The sequence below is a fragment of the Clytia hemisphaerica genome, unplaced genomic scaffold (genome assembly GCF_902728285.1).
Source record: "Clytia hemisphaerica strain Z4C2 unplaced genomic scaffold, Clytia hemisphaerica genome assembly, whole genome shotgun sequence".
NCBI lineage: Eukaryota > Metazoa > Cnidaria > Hydrozoa > Leptothecata > Clytiidae > Clytia > Clytia hemisphaerica.
The window spans coordinates 524,120-546,057 of record NW_027104090.1 but is presented as its reverse complement, the minus strand read 5'-3'; the positions used below and the strand labels follow the sequence as shown (position 1 = coordinate 546,057).

The following is a 21,938-nucleotide window of genomic DNA, read 5'->3' as shown; positions in this document are numbered from 1 at the left end:
AACTGCTCAGTGGAGCGTCTTTTTAAGTTAAAGCAAAAAAGGGGCGCAAAAAATCTCGCAAAAGAACGTCACGTGAGATATTGACAAAAGCATTGTCAAGACGTTTGCCAGAACAAACATGCCAGTATTTATTCAAATTTAACCACTAAACCAAAGAATAAATGAAAATGCTAAACATTTTACGGATGGTTGTTTCAACGTTCATCTTACATTCCATGGATGTTATGGATATTAGATGGACGTCGAGCCAACGTTTGTAACGCGCGTTCTACTTCACTGTCTGAAAAACATACTGAGCTATTTTATAGGATCTTTATGGTTAAATTGTAAAACACCATGAGGAAAAAAACTATCGCTTTACACGTTTTTTATATAAGAACAAACTATATAAGAACACAAGGCCGGACAAAAACTCTCAAAAAATAGTGAAAATAAGAACATGTCAAGAACATTTGAGACTTAAAACTCAAAAAGTTAAGAACATCTGAAGGGTTCAAAAATTTTTAATGTTCTCAAAAAAAACGTGCATACTGTTCTCATTTAATCTATGCGTTCTTGAATAGTTCAATCTATCGGTGTCCGGACAATTCCCCCCTGGTGAATTCCCCCCCGGTGAATTCCCCCCAGTAAATTCCCCCCTGGTGAATTCCCCCCCGGAAAATTCCCACCCGGTGAATTCCCCCCTGGTGAATTCCCACCCATATATTTTCATATGTGTTTTAAATTTCGAAATCATGGACTGTAACCCCGGGGGGTACTAGGGTTGGCGAATGAGAGCTATGTGCGGACGGGACCTCCGAAAACCGACCCTTAGAGAGACTGATTTTTGCTGAAAAGTTGACCCTTAGAGAGACTTTATTACAATTTTTTCTCTGGAAATCAAAAAATTTCCTAAAAATTCAAAATTTTCCGACCCTTAGAGAGACTAATTTAAAACTTTCAATCGAAACAAACCTCCAATTTTAGGGTCAAGGATTTTTACATGATAGTCTACAAGTTTTAGGAATCACAACGCCCATTTTTTTTATTCTGAGAAAAGAACTGAAAGATTTTTACATGATAGTCGTCTACACAGATTTTTATAAGATAAATAGTAAAATCACTTATTTCAAATTACATGATTTTTTAGTTCACCAGGTGGGAATTCACCGGGTGGGAATTTTCCGGGGGGGAATTCACCAGGGGGGAATTTACTGGGGGGAATTCACCGGGGGGGAATTCACCAGGGGGGAATTGTCCGGGAATCAATCTATCAATGGATTTTACTTTCAATCCAACGTTTGTGCACAAACCACACATGTCACTTAACTGTTTGAGCAACTGAGCTATTTTATAGGATCTGTATGGTTAAAATGTAAACCACCATGAGAAAAATAAACTCGGCTATACTGTTCTCATCAATGAATCCATGCGCACACACGTTTTTTATAAGAACAAACTATATAAAAACAAAAATCATCGATGGACAAAATATTAAGAGCAAGTTAAGAACAGCTAAGACTTTGCACCCTATTTCTTAAGAAAATTGACAAGAACATTTAAAAACAAAAGAAATTAAGAACATATTAAGAACATCCGAAGGGTTTAAAAGATATTTTTAATATTCTTAAAAAAACGTGCATACTTTTCTCATCTCATTAATTGGGACGAAAGGAAAGTGATAGATACTGAGGCTTATATCAGGGTCAGAAAGATAAAAGAGACTCAAGAGATTTATTCCTTTAAGGATGAGAAACACATTATTAACATACATTCTACCCAATATTTGGGTTCCTAACATCCAGACAGAGAGGCGAAATTGAAATCAGAGTAATGAATAATCTCATAAATTCAAGAGATAATTTACCTAAGGAAATTACATTGGATAAATCATGGGTAATCAGAAGGTCTTAATACAAATAGTGGAGAAAACATCCTCCACATCCCCTTCTTTGTTTCAGTAATTGATATTTTTTAGGGAAACACGAACAAATATACGAACACAAGCCGAAGCAAAGCAAAAATAAAATCAAAACACCAATAACCAATCGATGACAGAAAGAGACAAACCAACGTCTAAAGGCCATCATTAAACACAAATCATCATCAACCTCCACATTCTATACATTATATGAGAAGTACGACAATCGAAAACCAACATAGGATTTCGAGAACCGAAGCAAGTTAAGACCATCTATAAACAACGGACACATCATCATCATCCTCCACATTGTCCGATGATAGGAGGAGAATTTCTCGAAACGTACCCAAACGTAAATCTCGTGATCCAAGCCACAATAAACTTCTAATACTGTTCTCTGTTTTACTGCTCAATAAGTTCCCGTTTTCGATTAAATTGAAATCGCCTTCAAACTTCCTGAAGAAACTCTCATAATTGACAGTTTATTGTTTACTGAGCTAATTCTAATGTGAAGATTTCAAGTCATATTCTTACATTGAACTTGAAGTATAAAAAGGTATTTACGAGAAATCTCCCAACTACTCGATGTACTCCGAAAACTAATTCAATTTCCCCTTAAAAATAAAGTTAAAGAGCATCAACAATACCTACCATCTTTATCATCCTAAGGGCTTTTAATGCGCAAGCTAAATCGGCGTTTGCGACGACGGGAACCGTCTAGTTTAGTCTATGCACATATTATACCTTACCATATAATTGGATTCCATGAAATATAATTTAAAATATAAGTAGATCAAGCTTTAATCTCAACGATCCCATATTATTATGTCTCCACTAAAGCTGGTTTGATTTTTCCGTTATACTAAATTTTTCTACTTTCCTCCCTTATTAATAAATTTTCATAATTGTTTTTTTCTAAAGTTTACATAAGATTGCTGAGATTTATTTCCACACTATACACGCAGCATGCAAATGTGAAAAAAATTGAATCGATAGGGAATGCTAATCTAAGACAAGAAGTTCTCATATTATAGATAATGTTAAAAACATTAAGGGGAAATCAATACACGTTTTTTTTTTATAAGAACAAACTATATAAGAACATAAGGCTTCGAGGCCCAAAAATTTAAGAACATTCTAAGAACATTCTAAGGCTTTGGAGACTTAAAACATGCAATTTCTTAAGAAATTACATCAAAATGCTCAAAAAATGCTGAAAATAAGAACATTTTAAGAACATTTTTAGGCTTCGAACCCAAAAAGCTAAGAACATCCGAAGGCTTCGAAAATTTTTGACGTTCTTATAAAAAAAAAAACGTGTATTCAATGTCATCGTTCTTGAGTATTCTCAGCGCAACTCCAACGGAGGAGACTACTCTCGAATTCTAGATATTCTTTATATTAGGAATAAAATGTTCTCCATCTTATAGATTATTTTGATGAAATTTGTTTACAAAAAAATTTAAGTAATTTTTGATGTTGAGGTTTAGATCAGATTAAAGTCCAAACAGTATTACTTAAAATAACTTGAGATGAGTAAGTGACTCCACCAAACAGGTTACACTTTTTTTTTTATAAGAACCAGTAAATTTTTGTTGAGGCTCGGCTGTTCTTATTTTTAGGGCCAATTTGGGGGTATTTTTGGGTTTGAACCCTAATTTCATTAATTTGGCCCTTATTTTACCTAAAACTCAGCAACTCCAGGCTCAGGATTGTTCTTAAATTGTTCTTATTTTTTGGCATTTTTGAGCCTCATTGTTCTTATAAAATTGTTCTTATAAAAAAAAAAAGTGTACGTGACGTTTGCGTGTTAGTTTTGACAATGTAATCCTAAAAGGTTACGTGACGTTTGTGTGTTAGTTTTGACAATGTAATCCCAAAAATAAATAGTTATCATAGCTGGCTCTATAATATAGAATTACATACCCGTTTTCAAATAAGATAAGGCCTTATACACGTTTTTTTAAATAAGGAACACATCTATAAGGGGGGCGTACGGGGTTTGGTATTTCCGAAATACCGAACAAATTTTGCTAAAATTTCCGAAATTTCGTAAAAAAATACTTACAATTCCGATACCGATTTTTTGGGTATTTTTCGCTGTTTTGACTAATTTTTCATCAAATTTGATTTTTCATGTATGAATTCCGAAAAAGGGGGATAAAAACTTCATAATACCGAAATTTTGAAGCAAAAATTCATGGATTTCCGATACCGAAACAACATTTCAGCATTCCGAAATACCGAAGGAATTTTGCCTGATTTTGTTCAGGCTGAGAATAAGAAATCAAGTTTAAGGAACAGTAAGATTTAAACTTGATCTTACATAGCTTTACAATAACATAAAGAAAAAGATGATAAAATGTTGCAGAAACGACTTTCAATGTGTCAAAAAGAGAAAAAATACGGAAGTTGAACATTTTATACACACAATACATACTTAGCAAATCCTAACTTAGAAGCTAAAGTAAATAAGGAACTCGATAAGGCACTTCGAGGCTGAAACTCTCTGGAAAAATGAGGAACTCCAGGGTCGGAACAAATTTAAGGTTCCTTATAAAAATACGTGTATTGGAGGGGTGACTTTCCAAGATCCGGTTTTCACCGCTATTCCGGTAATTATTAACAAAATGGCCGGTGTTCTGGTATAGACCGAAATTTACGGTATTCTTCGGAAGATTTTTTGACTTGTATTAGGAAAATTTCGGCCGGTACACGCCAGTATTTTAGGAAAAAATCAACCGGTGTTCCAGTATTTAGTACCCTCAGAAGCCCCCATTAAAATAAGTTTGCCCACAGAATTAAGATCGGCCAAAAGAAAATAGTTCCCTAGGTACACTAGATTATTTCAGCTGAAGTACAACTGCTAAAACGATAACGGCAAAGTTAGCCAAAGTTATAGAACAGAAATTTTCTTGATGGACCAGTTAAAGTTGTTGATTCGAAAGAGAACAAAATAACAAAAAAACAATCAAAATCTTGAGCACCACAACATTGCTTTCTGGGTATCTCGCCACCCACCGTCCGAGAATGTACGTTTTATATAGGAACATCTAAATTTTTGAAGCCTTTGAATATTCTTAAACATTTTTAGTTTCCAGTCTAAAAATGATCTTAAAATGTTCATTTCCACTATTGTGAGTATTATGTGCAATTTCGATGTTTTAGAACCTGAAAGTCTCAAAATGTTCTCAACTTATTCTTACGAATGTTCTGATTATAAAAGCGTTATGTTCTTGATATAGCTCATGCATATGAAAAAACGTATACAAAGTAAATAGCGAGCCACATCCTCAGCTTGGAAATAGCAAGGAAAACATTGTCTACATCCCAAAAATAATAACCTAAGAACCACAAATCACATAAAACTACTGACAAAAACAATTTGTTTATGTCAAACATTAGACAGTAATCGCTGATTGGAGACATTTTTTCAAAACACAAAGAGACGCCGACGAAAAAAGGTCGAGTTGAGGTTAAATATCAAACTAATGTTAAACCATTGAAATAAGGTTGCCTGAATCTTAAAACGACATAAACAAAAAAACTGTTAAACAAAACTATCGCTTTATAATAGCATTACAGTAAAGTCTTTTAAACTCGGACCTCTACAACTCGAATTTCTCCTTAACTCGAACAAGTTTTCTCGTCCCTTCAGCTAACATACCTTATAAACCTTACTCCATAACTCGAAATTTCCTCAATGCACGGGTTGCAAAATTATATCAGTGCAGTCAAAACATGTGCTTACTCGAAAAAGTTCATATTAGTGTCAAGAAACTCGAACCAATCAAAAATAAATGTCATAAAAATTTCGAGTAACAGGAGTAAAAGCGTGATTTGTCTTCAGACTTTCTGGTTCGAGTTACGGAGACTCAGCTGTAACATAATTCTTACAACTATCCCCAAACCTAACCCATGTGGCACACAACGTTGTTTCAACGTTTATTTAATGTTCACAACGTCCATATATCGTTAAATGAACTTTGAAACAACGTTGTGTGTCAGCTGGGAAAAAAAGCGTTTCCCTTCGAGTTAGAAGAGAAGTGTAACCAAGGAATCGTGAAGATATCAATTTATATCGTATCGGTGATTCACCAACTGCCTCTAATGACACTCCGCACTGAATGGACTCAATCAACTATTATAAATCATCAATACGCTAAAAGGGAGCTAAAGATAGATTAAGGGTGGGCAAAACCTGATAATGACATAACATTTTATATACGTATCATTTTAAACTCAGATTTTCCTCAAAGAAATGTACTCCTACCTACGTTATCAAAACACGCTTTTTAACATGAACATCAAAATTTTGTTGTTTTTCTAAGCATCTTTTGTTTTGAGTCTGTTTTGATTACCTAAGAAATTGCACGTACTGTTCGATAAAAAATCCATAGAGGGGGTAAACGAACCTTTTCACGTCAAAAAAATTCTTCTTGGATTACCCCTTGGAAAAGTTGGTACACCCCATGTATGTATATAAAATGGAATGGCATATTAGAGTTTGCAAAGCCTTAAAATGACCTTAACCGCCTTAATGCCTTTGACCTAGAAGCCAAAACGTGTTTGCCTATAGACACAGCTTCGTCAAATAATATTCTAATCTCGTTACTCAAAGAGCTTTTAATTAAGGTACATATGAAAGTCCTGACGGACCTGACATTATTGCCCATTATTAAGCTTTTAATAAACTTCCCATTTTCAAAGCGATTGGAGAGAAAACCTTAAAATACGTCGAGTGATGACAGTTTATACCAATGAAGTTTAAATCTGAAGGGCTAGAATCGAATCTCTAACCTTTCTCAGGCAAGAAAATGTGAAATCTTAAAATATACGCCGTTTTTTGACGACGCATTAAATTTACCAATTCCTTTGTTTTCGAGTAATATTTTTTTCGAAAATTAGCGGTAAATTTTAGTTTTAATCTGTCATTTGTGTAAAAACCAAGCGGGCCGCTCAAGGCCGCGCAACTTTGGTAGGATTTTGTTGGCTTCAAATCCTACCAAGGAGATTCGATTCTAACCCTTTGGGCTTTATACTTCATTGGTTAATACCCTGGACGGTTTCATCATCAAATAACACACCGCTATGCAAACGTCATAATTATTACTTTCAACATTTGACCCAAATTCAATCCCGCAATCCTTTTCATCTTGATTTGTAATGCGTGCAAATTATTACTTTTGAATTGTCAATATCAATTGACTTGGAAAAGCAATCAGTGTAAAGGATGATGGGATTGAAACTCAGATAAACAGTAATTATGATGTCTATTTATTTCTAGAATCTCTACGGTATGCTATTTGTTCGGCAAAGTGAGTGAACCATTTGATATAAAATCATCATCGGTTATTACAAAACCCGGATCGTCAGAATTGACATAAACGAAAACTGCCAGGAGGTCCAGTCAGCACATGCTCAATTCACTAACGCTAGTGAACCCTGGAAACCTACCCCAGAGGCCACAAATCTATAAAAGTGATTGATTTGATGTCAAGAAAAAATCATATCCTCATTACCATTAAGCTCCTTTAAATGTAAATTGTTTGAGAAAGTCGTCAAACCTTCCCAATAATCACCGTAAAAAGTCAATTCATTTCTAAAGAACTTAATTCGAGATTCTAAGATCTTTATAAGTGACGATCAAATAAAATTAAAACTCTAATAGCTTTCGTTTATAATTAAAGTAGCAAATACATTCCACATAGTCACTTCTTAAACCCCCCCCCCAAAAAAATACTCATTTAATTTGACCAGCCAATCCAAGAAATCTTCATTCATTTCACATATTAAATAACTTAAAATGACAAAAACAAGTTGACAAAATCCTCTTTCTGTTCACACTGGACACACAACAAAATGACATTTTATATGATATCATACACATAACGTTTCCTTCAGAAAAAATGTTGTAACTGTTTCGTGTGACAAAAGGAAATTCTTTTCATTTAACATGATAATTGATATACGATACCCTTTCACGCAAAAGCAATATACTTAACTGATTGCAAGAAAAAGCATTATAACTGTTAACTGTTCAATTAGAAAAATACATTATTTTTCTGGTTCGGCCAAAGATGATTCTTGATGTAGTTGAGCCTCCATAATTCGGATTTCTATAACTCGAATATCTCCTTAGTTCGAACAAGTTTGTTGGCTTGCAAGATTTACTATAAACATATCCGAGATCCGCTGGGATTTGTCCTCGATTTGACCCCCGGTGAAAAAAATACCCTACAATTTCAGTCCCACTGGGAAAATGACTTTGATTTCATCTCCACTTAAATTCAATCGAAAAAATTGCACTCCCAAATCAGAGCTACTGCAACCTTTGGGCAGGGAACAAAAGAATTACTGTCCCCATCAAGATTTCGATAGAAATTTTCATCCCCACTAAAAGGGAAAAACTTCCGCAGGGGCTATGAGACAGGGGTGTGTAGCAATATATTCTTCTTAAAGCAAACATTTTTGTTATCTACTTTTCATGATCTTCCAGATAAAACATTCGAAACATTTTGAAATATTGTTTGCGGTGGTTTGAAATGGAATCCTCTCCTCTGTTACATAACAGCTCGAAAAGACAGCCCTGTTTCATTTATTGTGAATTATTTATTTATTTCGATACCTATTCGATACTGCCGAGACACTTAAACTAAAGGAACTCAAACTCGTCGGAAATAAATAAAAGATACGGAAGTCAGGCTACACACACATCGGAGGCAGTTGGTAATACACCCCTGTGTCACAGCCCAACTGGAACCCCAGCCCCACTGAAAAATTTGGCAAAAATTCCGTCCCCGGTGGGAAAATACCCTGGAATTTCAGCCCCACTGGGAAAATCTCGGGGAAAATGACTTTGATAGCATCCCTATTTGAAATTCAATGTTTAAAAATTGTATTCCAAGACCATCCCACTGGATTTTTTAACCTGATGGAACAATAGAATTTTAATCCCAGGGATTTCAATAGGAATTTTTATCCCCACTGAGGAAAAAAGTTCCAGTGGAGCTGTGAGACAGGGATGTAGTAATGAACAAGCTTAATGGCCCCAGTTAACAATAAACAATACTGTTTTCCATAACTAGATATAAATTTGTATTCCCCATGCGTGCCACTAATAATCGAATACGAAGAAGAGCTATTAGTTTAAGGTAAATAGTGATTGATATTGTCTGTTTCATATGATATAGCCAAGGAGAAAAGATCGCTGCGAGCAGGGTTCGAACCTGCGCGGGTAGAACCCATTAGATTTCAAGTCTAACGCCTTAACCACTCGGCCATCACAGCTTACCCTGAAAAGAATTGATATCATAGTATTGCTTTCTTAATGGATTCAAATCACTATGACAACACTGTTGAAGCTCTTCAAAATATTTTCCCTCTATTTTAGTTCGCTTTTTCTATAAGAAAATAACATTATAATCGTTGTTGTGTTGTCATTTGCTTACTATTTTCTTATACCTTAAGGAAACTATTTTTTGCGGAAACTAATTTTTGCGGTTCGCAGTTCAAAATTTAATATTTAATATTTGCGGGAACTTAATTTTGCAGATTTCTCATTTGAGAGAAAATTAGAGCCGTACTATGAATCATTTGACCTTTGTTTTTCGCATTTGAAAAATTTTGCAGGAACTTAATTTTACGGTTTGGGCTTAAATCCGCAAAAATTAGTTCCCTTAAGGTAGTTATGTTTCTTTGTTCCTCCAGATATACACGTTTCACATCAAAAATGCTTTAGAGTCCGCAAAGCTTTAAAATATTCCCAGCTTATTCTTAATATTTTGGTTATCGAAGCCTTATGTTCTTAAATAGTTTGTTCTTATAAAAAAACGTATATTCCGTTCAGTATAAAAATGGTGTGTTTTTCAAAATTCCTTAGTCTTTCCACTACCAATCACGTTATCATGGATATTTTTAACTTTGTCGTATAAGAAGCCTTTATTCGTGAGCGGATTTAGAAAGGAAGTCTTTGGATAGGCCTCTAAGCACCTAAACTTATCGATTCGCCTTTAAGTAATTTTAATTAAATAGCTTTCCACCTGCTTATATTACAGACAGTCAGGAAATCGCGACTTTGACATTCTAATGAAAACAAAAACTAATTTTACTGACCAGAATATATATCGTCAAGGGGGGGGGGGCATTTTCAGGCTCCATTTCCCAAGGTGAAAGAATGAATAAGGCATTCGATCTGAAAACTACCGTATGTACCAAAATTTGACCTTTTAAAATCGCACCCTATACAGACAAATAACCAAATGTATATCTTTGAAATTTTTTGTCAATTAAGGCAAAAATGATTAGATTTTACAAAAATTTGCCTAAAAATGCTCTCACCTTTTATACCCTTACTGTGCACTTCGTTCTTGTACTTTCTCTTATTGGGCTTTTCCAGAAATAGTCCGTGCCCCCTCCTGTCGAGGATATCGGATATCCAGGGGTAAAGTGTCTTTTCAAGTAAAAAATACGATATCCAGGGGGTAAGCATCTTTATAAGAGAGGATATCCAGGGGGGTTGAGCATATTTTTTTGGATTTTGGATATCCAGTGGGTCTTTACTAATAAAAGTAGGATATCCGGGGTTCGATACTTCGAAAAATCAATATCCTCAACAGCGGGGGTAAAATCTTTTTCTGGAAAAGCCCATTTCGACCCTTGCAGTGCTAATAGGGAAGCTTGAAAAACGTAAAATAAATAAATAAATTCATTTTAAGTGAGCGAAGCATCTTGCTTGGGAATAAACCAAAGACTTCAAAGGGAAAGGTAAAGGTCTATCCTGTAGCTTTCCATAGATGTAATCTAAAAGGATCGACGAGTGGGCGCAAGATGAAAAACTTAACGTCATTGTATATCCATCGAGCTCTTATTAATGGCCATGGCGTTACTTACATTACCTTTATCAATTTGAGTTTTGTTTCGAAACAAGACTCCCTTTAAAACATTAATGGCCATTTTTGAAGCTGAGAATGTTAACTATAGAGTAACTACGAAGTATCTAACAAGATGTGTGACGTTATCTAGTACGAGGCTACTTAGCTGCGTGGGTTGAGAAAAATGAACATGTCTAGTCTTGAAATCCTGACCAGGACTTAAAAGAGCTTAGATCAGAGTTGGTTTGAGATTTTGTTTTAAAGGTATCGAACAAATTTGTAACTTTTTTGCCTATTTGTTTCTCAAAGCTTAAAAAATTAAGATTGAAATGGTTGACTTTTCTTGAAAACAATAGGAGCACAACACACACACACACACATTGTAAGATGCAAGTTCATCTCCATACATACCGTAGTGATTTAAACAATAAATTTTGCTCCATTGTCCCAGGGACAAAATCAGCGTGTCTTTTGGGTATTTGCCTCACTTTTTGTCCCATGAAACAAAACAACAAACCATGGGACAACGCACTTTTTTTCTTGCACTGGTGGGATGGAGCATGTTGCATTGCACAAACGCGAAAAAAGCTTCTCGTGTCCCCAAGCCTTAAGTCTCATTATATAAAATAGAATACTGATCAATGTTTTTCCTGACTGCCTGAGGGACAGGGTAGCAGGGTAGAAGATGAGGTGCAGCCTTACCCAGAAAAAGTTGACATCCTCTTCTACACCCGTGTCACATACCCGCTGGGACCCCAGCCCCCACTGGAGAATTTGGCAAAAATTTCGTCCCTGGTGGGAAAATACCCTGAAATTTCAGAAAAAGTTCTACCGGGGCTGTGAGAGAGGGGTGTACTTCTTAAACCTTTCTTTTTCATTTGCAGTGCAATAATAGAGAATAGTTATTTTATACAGTAATAGAAAATTAAATGAATTAACCGACCTTCATCTGAAAATTCAAGCATCCCATTAATTCGACATGAGAATGTTAAGGGTATGTCTACCATAAAAAAGTTGGGAAGTGCTTTAAGGGTAAAGAAATACTTACATCTAATACGAAAATTGTAATCCTTGGAGAGTTTTTATCTAAAAAAATAACAAAAATAATCATTTTATAGAAATCAATTTTAGCCTATTTTAATTTTTTTTATGAACTAGGCATCAATTATAATAGATTATGTAAATAATTGTGCAATAATATTTCTTGTCTATTGTCAAGTGTTAAATCTACTAGACTACTGTTAGCAGTACAAAAAAGAATTGGGATCGTTGGAAAGATATTGAATATATACGATGAGAAAGACTTACTTTGACAATCCTTTGCTAACATCGGTCTAAATCTAGAACGAAAAGGTTTAATAAGTTTTTTAATTGTTCAGAATTGGTTATTGGGTTTGGGTAAAAAAATATTAAGAATTGTGTTCCTTATTTGGGTAATTGATTTAACTTAATTTTAATTTGATCTAGTCTGTATACAGACATCTATTTTCAAAATTCATTGCCGTGGAGCCAGGCAGTACTACAAAAAGATAAACGTGAGATACACTCTGATACAGAGTAAATTTGATCAGGCTTTGCGAACTCGGTTTCTTGGGAAAATAGACAAAAATACTGACAAAATGTCAAAATAAGAACACTATTTTTTAGGCTTAAAAGTCAAAAAATTAATTAACTGCAATGTTAAAATCTTGAAACTATTAGACCGTTCACAGGTTTTTTTTATAAGAACATTCAAAATTATTGAAGCGTTCGCATGATCTTATAAAAAAACACGGTCAATTTATTTGCTTCAAACCTTTACCATCGCAGTTATAAAATTAACCAAAATAAATTTAGCTGATTTTGATTTTATATTCCTATATTTCTCGTCATTTTATTTCTCCATTCTTAGGATGTTCAAAAAGTTAAAGTATGAAAATGGAAATAATCTTTTATCACATGAAAAAATAATTAAGAATTGACGACAAAAAGCGGCGAGTTAAAAAAAGACAGCTACCGAAAAGTATGAAACAACAAAAATTTGTATTTGTAATCTTGACTCTCACTATGTTAATCAGTAATTTGAATATGAAGAAAATTTACATCGATGGAGCTAGAATGTCACAGCTGCTATGTAACCAGGGACAATCATGTTGTAAACAATTATGCTTCAAAGCTAGGTGTAAATGTATCAAACAGTGTAATGTCAATAATTGCTTTTATGGTGATGATGGTAAGGCACCAAGGAATCTTGACAGTGATTTTGAATATAGAAAGTATATCACCAGATCACCAGAATATTGGAGTAGAATTTATATGCGCTGGAATCAAATGAAATTCAAATCAAGACGGAAAATTCGTACGACGTATTAATTGTAATGGCAAAATTCAAGGAAGCTTATAAACTCGAACCAAGTCCATCGTTTTTATGATACTGATAGCGCTCACGAAAAGCGATTGTACCAACGCTCATCAGTAAAATCAAAAAGTGGTGCAAGTGGCTCTGGGTACGACCTTATAATTATCAAGCGTAAGATGGCTCTGATTGGTGTATTGTTTTAGAATGAACACCTGAACCATTGAGTTTAAAGCCCAAAGGGCTAGAGTTCAATCTCTAACCTTTCTCAGGCAAGAAAAAGTGAAGCCTTAAAAAATGCGCCGCAGATTGAATCTAGCAATTCCTTTGTTTACGATTGATATTTTTTTCGAAATTTAGCAGTAAATTTTTGTTTCAATCCGTCATTTGTATAAAAACCAGGCGAGCCGCTCAAGGCCGCACAGCTTTGGTAGGATTTGTTGGCTTCAAATCCTACCAAGGAGATTGACTTCTAGCCCTTCGGGCTTATACTTCATTGACCTGAACACACAAGTACAGCTGAGGGTTCTTCAAAAGGTATATACAGAGATGCCCAATCAGCCTTAACTCGGAGTGGATTTAAGCTAAATTGACCTAAAATTCTACAAAACTAAATGTTGTGAATTTTGAAATAACAGAACATCAAGTTAGATTGTCAGGAAATTATAAAACAACCATGCACGGAATGGATGATGAGAGAAGGACTTTGGATTGAATTCAAAAATCAAAATCGACAATATTTTCGAAAAACTCGCAGATTTCTTTTTACACCCCCTTCTCACAGACCCACCGACACCCCTATCGTCCCCGGTGGAAAATGATCCTCCAATTTTTATCCCCACTGAAAATAATCAAATAAACCAACCCTCACTGCTAAATATTATACTATTTTTCCCATTCCCACTGAATTAAAAAGAAAAGAATTGAAATCCCGAGCCATAGAAATATGAAGGGAATATCAATCCCCATTGATTTTCCAGTCCGTTATTTCTATCCCCACTGGCTGAAAAAATCCTACCAGGTCTGTGAGAAGGGTGTGTCTTAATGGTTGCATAGATTGCTTATTACAGTCAAAAACATGTCTTGGATAGTTTTTGCGTCAGGAACCCTTGCGGGTTTGCGCAGATCGTAAGATTTGCGTTTATTCGTTCCCATAAAAGATTATGATAAACTTTACACGATAGCAAAATAGTTTTTAAAAATTAAGCAAATAGCAAAACATTTAAAACGTCCGCTTGTTATATTCAAGGGACCTATAAACGACCCTTTCCCACTTCTATAGAAGAAGTAAAAGTTCACATTTAGGGCTAGGCTGCGCGCATTCCCAGAATTGATTGTTGAAACTTTCTGAAGAAGTTTGGAAAAGCGTGTATTATGTAACTGTAAGTATTCTTCCTCGTCATATTTTTTATCACAGATTCGAGATAAGAAAGAAGATATCAAAATGGACGATGTTTATCATTTTCTCGATATCATAGTTTCCAGAACTAAAAAAAGAAGCACTCTTAAAATAAGTTCTTGAAAACCCACGTTTCAATATCATTAAAACTCCATTTCCTAAGAGAAGGTTTTCACTGATTATAAGATTTTGTTGATTTGGAATAAAAATTGAAAAGAACTTTGCTGAGTCTGAGCAACAGACTGTAAATATAATCTTCAATATCTTACAATTTTCACTTCCCAAAGCCATTTTCCCTTAGTGGGGATAACAAAATTTATATCGAAATTCCAATAGGGATAGAATATCTTTTTTTTCCACCTCAAACCATCTTAAATGTTTAAGTGGGATAGTTTTTTCATTCACATTCCAATTGGGTCCGGATTGGTCCAGAAATTGGCCCGAACACGTCCTCCCCTGCCAATTTATTTTGAGAAAAAAAATTTGGCAAATTCTATCATAGGAAGGGAGAATAGAATATTTACAGGTTTACATTGATTGACTTCTTAGGTTTATTAAACAAACAAATACGAAGCTTCTAATAATTTTGATTGTCAGATACATGTCAAAATATTGGAAGTCTCAGATTTCATTCTAAAGATAATGTGTGACTGTCTGTGCCTGTCATGAATTGTGCAAGATAAAAATTCGAAGGTCTAAAACTTTTTCTACAACGTAAAATTATGGTCGTAAAGAACAAAACTGAACAGATCGCAGAAGAATTTTCGAAAACACCTGACCAAGCATGGCAAAATTTTGAGAAACTGACGACATGGTTGGAACGGGAAGATGTTGCATTGAAATTATCAAGTGATAAAAAAGCTTATGAAAACTTTTTAAAACTTTACCGTCAGAAAGTGGAACCTTTTATAAGAGAATCGTTTTATGATATTTATTTTAACAATGATCGGATGAAGATATTGGCTCAGCAGTATGAAGTTGAAGGAAATGTGGAGATACCGTTCTTGAAAGATGAAAAATTAGGTTAGTCTTTTCCTTTTTTACCAATTTTCTCTGCGGTGTAACGCCAGAAATGGCTTAAAATTGTGAAAATATGGTTTAACTCACTTAAGATTTATTGTTGTGTTCAGTAAAAGAGCAGGCCTGGCGGAAACGGAAGCGGGGAGAACTCAGCCTCCCTACTTAGCGAATTTTATCTCATTTTGAGCCTTCTGCCTCCTCACTTTAATGGTTGTTCCACCGGGCCTGAAGAAGCGAAGGCTTTAAGTGAGTTAATGTAAAAGTTGGTAAAATCACTCTATATTCATCGAGTGCAAGCGTTTTTGCTTGTCTTCAAAGTTCAAATGTATCAAGGGTACATCTTTTGTATCATTTTAGCTGAAATATCAGACTGGGCAGTCGAAAATTTAGAGCCTAATGGGAAATTTCGAAAACAACCACGCTATACGTATCCACCAGGGGAAGCTGTGACTTTTCCCGATGGTGATCCACGGAAACAAATCATGAGTGAAGTCAACATGACGGCATGCTCGGCGTCATTGATGAAAACTGATGACATCATGATGTGGGTAAGATTCTCTTTGTACATTTAACCTGTCCCTTAGACGATCCTATCGTTAACACAAGACCACTGATAAAATAGGGAATAATTTAGGAGGGGTAAATTTGAAAACAGGGGTTAGCGCGGGGGGGGGGCGGACTAAAGCTACAGAGGTTTGTTCCAAACCGAACCACCACTATTTTTTTCGTCTACCACGCATTCCGACTGTAATCTTTACGCATATATTTTCCAGCTTTTAATATCCCCCCCTAGCCTCTAGCATCGTCTACATGTCTCCCTTTAGCCTATATCTATCTCGCTACACTTTTTTTATCACTGCTAAAATTCACCTCATAAAGTTAGAGAAGGAACTATAATTTAACCTGCCGGATGGGGCTATGAATCAATGAGGTTGTAAATTCAATCTCGTCACGTGAATTTTACGGCGTAAACACCGAGCCTTATATCAAACTATTTGGTTTCGAAAATAAAATAGAGGTAAAATAGAGATAACTTTCGGAAATCACTATTTTTGATGCTAAAATACTTGGGGAAATTCCCTAACATGACATTAGTTGACCGAGGTAAAGTTACATCCACTTGATAAATCGAGTTCGTGAATTGAACCCCGCCCTCTTGCACGAAAGTCGAGATAACTACGATAACCATAGGCTGCTGGCATCCACTAACGGATTCGTGCTCCTTATAGAGGATGCTTAATAAGCTATATTTCCTTTGTCCGGAGATTTGCCGCCTTTAGCCGATATACGGCTAAAGACATGTTTAGCTGGCGAGTGTCTACAAATATAACATTACGTAATGTTTAAGTTTTCTGTGAGGCACTAAATCATAGATTGGAAATATATTTGGATTTTGAAAAAAAAAGTAGGCGGAAGGAAGTTTGCTTGTTTTTCTTCCTTCTTTCTTGTTTAATGTGGAGATTTTGTAAAAGATGAGAAATTAGATTTATTGAATTTAAGTGCCCTGGTGTATCTTCTGTGTGCACCAACAAAATTTTGCTTCATAAAACTACATTTTGATGCTTGAATTTGGACTTGTATGAGTGTATAATTTTTTACCACACTGGATTCGTTGATCACTTTGGCTCCAGATAATTGTTTTGTCAGTTCTACAGATATGTTGCAGATTATTTCAAGGTATTCTAGTTATGTATATACAGTACATTTTGGGGTCATATTGAATATTTCTGACACCTTTCTACAAAAGGGAGTGTTGTTGTTCCTTCAAAAAGGGCCTTTAAATGTTAAAACAAATAAAGAACTTTTCTTCAGCTTTGGCATTTCACTTTTTAATAATGTGTGGCCTTTGTATCTTTCAGGTACTTAGCTTCAATTCTTTGAAGAGATTGGAGTGTTTCTGGTTGTTTTCTATCACTTTTGTGTTCATATTTGTATTTTTTGAGCTTCGACCGAAGAGCTGATAAGTTTTGATAAATTTACAGACCAGATATCTTATTAAAGCAAAAGTCGAAAATAAATCTACAGACTGTACATAATGCGCGCATCAGATTGTTTTTTATCTTTTTTCTGTTTTCTTTTTCTGGTCTGGGATTCGAATTTCGAACGTAAACATTCCATTGAAAACGTTCGAAATGATCGTTTTTGCGTACGCATCAATGTCGATCAAATTATTAGCTCGCCAAGATTTCCTTTGCGAACCGGAAAGCGGTTGGTAGATCATTAAGCAGACCTATACTACCTGGGGTTTTGTAGAGGTCTGCGATTTAGACTACGATAACCACTTCTAAGCCTTTTTTGAACTCAATCATTTTTCCCTTTTAGGTGTATCATTCACCACATCTGATGGAATTCACCAGGAAAATCATGAAATTCAATGCAATCTACCCATACAATGAATGTGAAATTGGCTTAGCTATCAACATATCAAGACCTGTATCTCCATTAAAAACATACAACGGAAAAAAACCAGAGCTGTCGTTGGCATTTCATTTTGACTCGATTAATAGTTCACCTTACAGTAAAGATTCAACAGCCATAATACAAGCTAGAGGGGCCACAGGCAAGTTTTGTTTTATTCGTTTCGTTGACCAAATCTTTTACATCCCTGCATCACATACCCGATTGGATCTCTGCCTTAATAGAAAATTTGGCCAAGATTTTGTCCCCAGTGGGAAGAACTTCATACAAATTCAGCATCACTGGGAGATTGACTTTTTTCATCCCGATTTGAAATTTAAGGGAGAAAATTGCACTCCAAAACCATCCCCACTGGACTTTTCGACTCAGGAACAATACAATTTTTATCCCCATTGAGATTTTGAAAGAAATATTCATCCCAGTTATGGGAAAAATTCTCATCAGGGCTGCGAGACAGGGTTTGTTCTTTGAAAAAACACGCTTGGTCTACACTTTGAAACCCCTTTGAAAGTATTTAAAAGCAAAACTAAGGTGATAGGAGCCTTTGAATCTCCAACTTTCGGTGAAATTTCAACAGGTAAACATATCGATTTCTGAAAAGGGCTCCACAGAGTGAACATGTTAACAAACTTCTCCCTCAAGAACTGAAAATCAAAATTTTCTAGACCTTGTAAGTCTTGGTAAAGCAACATGCTGCTGTCTGGCAAAAATCTAACCAATATAATTAAATTTAATTATAATCCAATGTTTTCTGTGTTGGACACAAAACTGAAACTGAAACTTCAATAGAGTTACTAGTCTCGATTTCCAAATTTTGGGTCAAACTTAAATTCCCCTGGACTAAGACCACTATTCGTTTAACACAAAACGTAGGAGCAATCCTGCCTCAAAGTCAAAAAGAAGAAAAAAAGCCGTACGAGAAGTTAGAATAATTCAAGCACTCGAAAAGTAAACAAACTTCTAGGTGGGTTTAATCTACTACAGTAAAAGAAGCTTTTGAGTAAAGCTGATGTTAATAAGTAGTCTAGCTCTAGACTATAGAGTTGGACACAAAACTGAAGACTTCAATAGAGTTACATACTATTCTTCTACACTTTATAGGAGTGATAGGCATAAAAGATTGCAAGCTGGGAGGAGAGCGTATCGTTTTTCCAACTGTCAATCGAGAAGAAGTTAACACCGTACAAAACATTGTGTCTAATTTCAGTAGCGATGCCGACACAATTGATACCCCGTTCGACGGACACCGACCAAAGGTTGTTCGGGAGCCAGTTGCAGGGGTTTTATGTTTATTCAATGGTGGGAATCAATTGCACGCTGTTGCTTCAGTTAAAGAAGGGTTAAGAGTTATTGCTGCATTTTTATATTGTGAAGAAAACCCTGATATTGCGAAGGATGGCAACAAAAACGTTATGAACAATTCTGTGAATGCTTTCTATAACTAAAATTTCGATGCTGTGTCGGGTGTCTCAAAATAAACTTTGAACCTTTGACGGCTGCGCGAGACCACACTTTTTGAAAGGTGAATTTTCACTTAAGAAGCTTATAAGTAGACCAACTTAGAAAAGTTATACCTCAAGAGAACTTATTTTTTCAAAAACTAATTTTGGTGAATTCCAAAATCAGTTCTCGCCAAGGTACTTGCAAAATCAAAATTTTCTATATTTTTTCAAAATTACCCAAAATTTTGGTCTAAAACACTTGGTTTTATATAAAAAAGACCAGTAAACTACCTTCCATTCACCAAAATTAGCTCTTGCCAAAATAAGTTCCTCGCAAAATCAAAAATATTTTAGGATTTTTGCTGGTTGCCAAAATTAATGCTTGCCAAAATAATTTCAATTGTACCTCAAAATTAAAGAAAGACAAAATCAGCCATATTTGGTTTCATTTTTTATTTCGACATGTGACATTTGTTTTGATTTTGTATCCGCTGCATACAGTTTGTTTACAAATTTCGCAAGTACTATTATGTCCCTTTAACCGAAACTTTGTTTTGAGGACATCAAACGTTCTGAGAGAAGCGAACATTTAAGACTTTTTCCCTGATTATTATGTATGTAGATTTGTAATTAAAATTGTATTTTGTAGAGATTATTTTTGTTGTTAACATCAAAAACACAGGAAACAGGTTTCCTTAACCCAAATAGTCATAGATTAGAAGGTTGTAAGATGCGGCATTTTCCCTGTCCCCCCCGCCTGAAAAATCCAAAATCGAAAGCGAAAAATGTTTCCTAGTTGAGGCAAGTACACTTTGAAATATTATTTTGAAAAAGTTATGTAAATACCTTTAGAGAAATCGGAATTGTCGTTAATTATGTGGTTAAGTTTTTGTGCAATTATTCTCGAATTGCACTCTTGATCATGTGATAACATACATATACTTACATGTGATCACCACAAAAAGGAAATGACTTGTTATTGGTAAATCATGTTATTTTTCCTTATTGGCATGGATCTGAAAGAGAAAAAAATTATACGAAGCAGGCTTAAAATAGCCAAAAGAAGAACAATTCTGAGCCTAAAATTACTATATTGGGTACAACGCCTTAAATAACTCAATTACGCTCTTATAAATAAAAACAGGATAAAAACAATTTGAGGCTCAAAGTGCCAAAATAATAAGAACAGTCGAGGCTCAGCAAAATTTTACTTGTTCTTATAAAAAAAGTTAATTTATGAACACCCATACGAAACTTAAAGATTATGTCCTGACTAAGTAGGATGATAAATGATGATGAATGTTGGCATCGAACTCAATGTTGTTGACCTACGCAAATTTGAGCTCAAACCTGAATAAAAACTCAATCTCGACAAAACTCTTTTTATTTATAAGCAACCTCAATTTTCGGCTCAGGGCTGGAGATGTTAAGGATTTTCCGGATTTCAGCCAAAAAGTTGCTCATTGATTTTGAGCCAAAAATGAGATCCCCAAGGGGTTTGCGTGATGGCGTGATTGGGACTTTTTTCTTGCGTGATGGCGTGATTGGGACTTTTTTCTTGCGTGATGGCTTGATTAGAGATTTTTTTGGCGTGATGCGTATATATATATAGGGCAAAAATTTGAGGCGTGACGCGTGATTTGGGCTATTTTTCACTATTTTTTGCGTGATGACAAATTTTAGCGATTTTCGTGATGCGTGATGGAGAAAATTTTTTTGCGTGATGGCGTGATTAGGCGGGGTGCCGGGATGCCTAACAGCTTCAAAAATTTTGGCTTTTATTTCATTTTATGTCCAAAAGACCTAAAATTTGGTATTCAAATACCATCGATACACATTTTAATGCCAAATAATGCCCAAAATTGTCTCTTTTTATTTTTTTTGGTTGCTTTTCCGGTTCATGCCCAGGTTGCTAATTGCTTATTTTTTTGGCCATTCTTAGAGCTGGTCCCTTAGCAACTTGGTTGTTTAAAAAAAATATGAGTAGTTAGAAATTCGATTTTAGAGCTGTCATTGAGTACTGAAAAAATGAAAGTTGCGTTTTTTTTGTTATAATATGAAAGTGTGATCATTTTAAGAAGATCGAAATGCTTATAGCCAAAATCATACTAAGCTTTTTTATAATAACATCTAAAATTTTTGGGGCTAGAACTGAAACTCTTGGATGGAAATGAGGCCATTACAGTATTTTCCATCCAAAACGCGTGACTCGCGTGGTTTTTACACACACGCAAGATTAAAAGCAATATCTATCCATAGATTTTAAAAAACATGTCGCGTGAAAACAAAGAAAGGGCTTGATTCCATCCATCATTCTAAATGCGGCAAAAGTTTTAAGGCTACTCTTTTTCTTGCTTGAAAAAGGTTAAAGATTCTTCTCTAGCTATCCCTTTGGGGTTTTAAACTCAATGATAGTTACTCAAGAGAAAATACAGAAGCCAAACAAAAATGCTTATAAAATAAAAGACTTTCTCTTTCTCTAAAAGCATTTATCAAGGATTAGATTTTGAGGTATGTCTTGTTGAAAAAACTTTAATTGAATTTTTCCTTT

General features: G+C 35.0%; 2 protein-coding genes and 1 non-coding gene across 3 annotated transcripts in view; 1 reads left to right on the top strand and 2 right to left on the bottom strand.

Annotated features, from left to right (window-relative positions):
• The window catches only part of LOC136812753 (gamma-aminobutyric acid receptor subunit beta-1-like), a 49,699-nt gene extending 37,840 nt beyond the window's left edge, over positions 1-11,859 (bottom strand). The window contains exon 1 of the mRNA XM_067069277.1: positions 11,822-11,859. Coding sequence (XP_066925378.1) covers positions 11,822-11,823 — 2 coding nt within the window. The 5' untranslated portion in view covers positions 11,824-11,859. The remainder of the gene's footprint in view (positions 1-11,821) is intronic.
• Positions 9,109-9,190, bottom strand: Trnas-uga (transfer RNA serine (anticodon UGA)). The gene has a single exon. It is a non-coding gene; the product is annotated as a tRNA-Ser (tRNA).
• A 3,275-nt stretch (positions 11,860-15,134) lies between the features above and the next one.
• Positions 15,135-20,092, top strand: LOC136812761 (uncharacterized). The gene is made up of 4 exons (XM_067069285.1): positions 15,135-15,530; positions 15,885-16,075; positions 17,850-18,087; positions 19,047-20,092. Exons 1-4 carry the CDS (start codon positions 15,230-15,232, stop codon positions 19,388-19,390), a joined length of 1,074 nt encoding a protein of 357 aa, XP_066925386.1. The 5' UTR covers positions 15,135-15,229; the 3' UTR covers positions 19,391-20,092.
• Positions 20,093-21,938: the final 1,846 nt, after the last annotated feature.

What these genes read in the sequence shown, in the direction of transcription:
- LOC136812761 (XM_067069285.1), top strand. Translation starts at nt 15,230, where the DNA reads ATGGTCGTAAAGAACAAAACTGAACAGATCGCAGAAGAATTTTCGAAA. An exon ending in CTTGAAAGATGAAAAATTAG is followed by an intron (nt 15,531 to 15,884) that starts GTTAGTCTTTTC and finishes GTATCATTTTAG; the next exon opens with CTGAAATATCAGACTGGGCA. An exon ending in ACAAGCTAGAGGGGCCACAG is followed by an intron (nt 18,088 to 19,046) that starts GCAAGTTTTGTT and finishes TACACTTTATAG; the next exon opens with GAGTGATAGGCATAAAAGAT.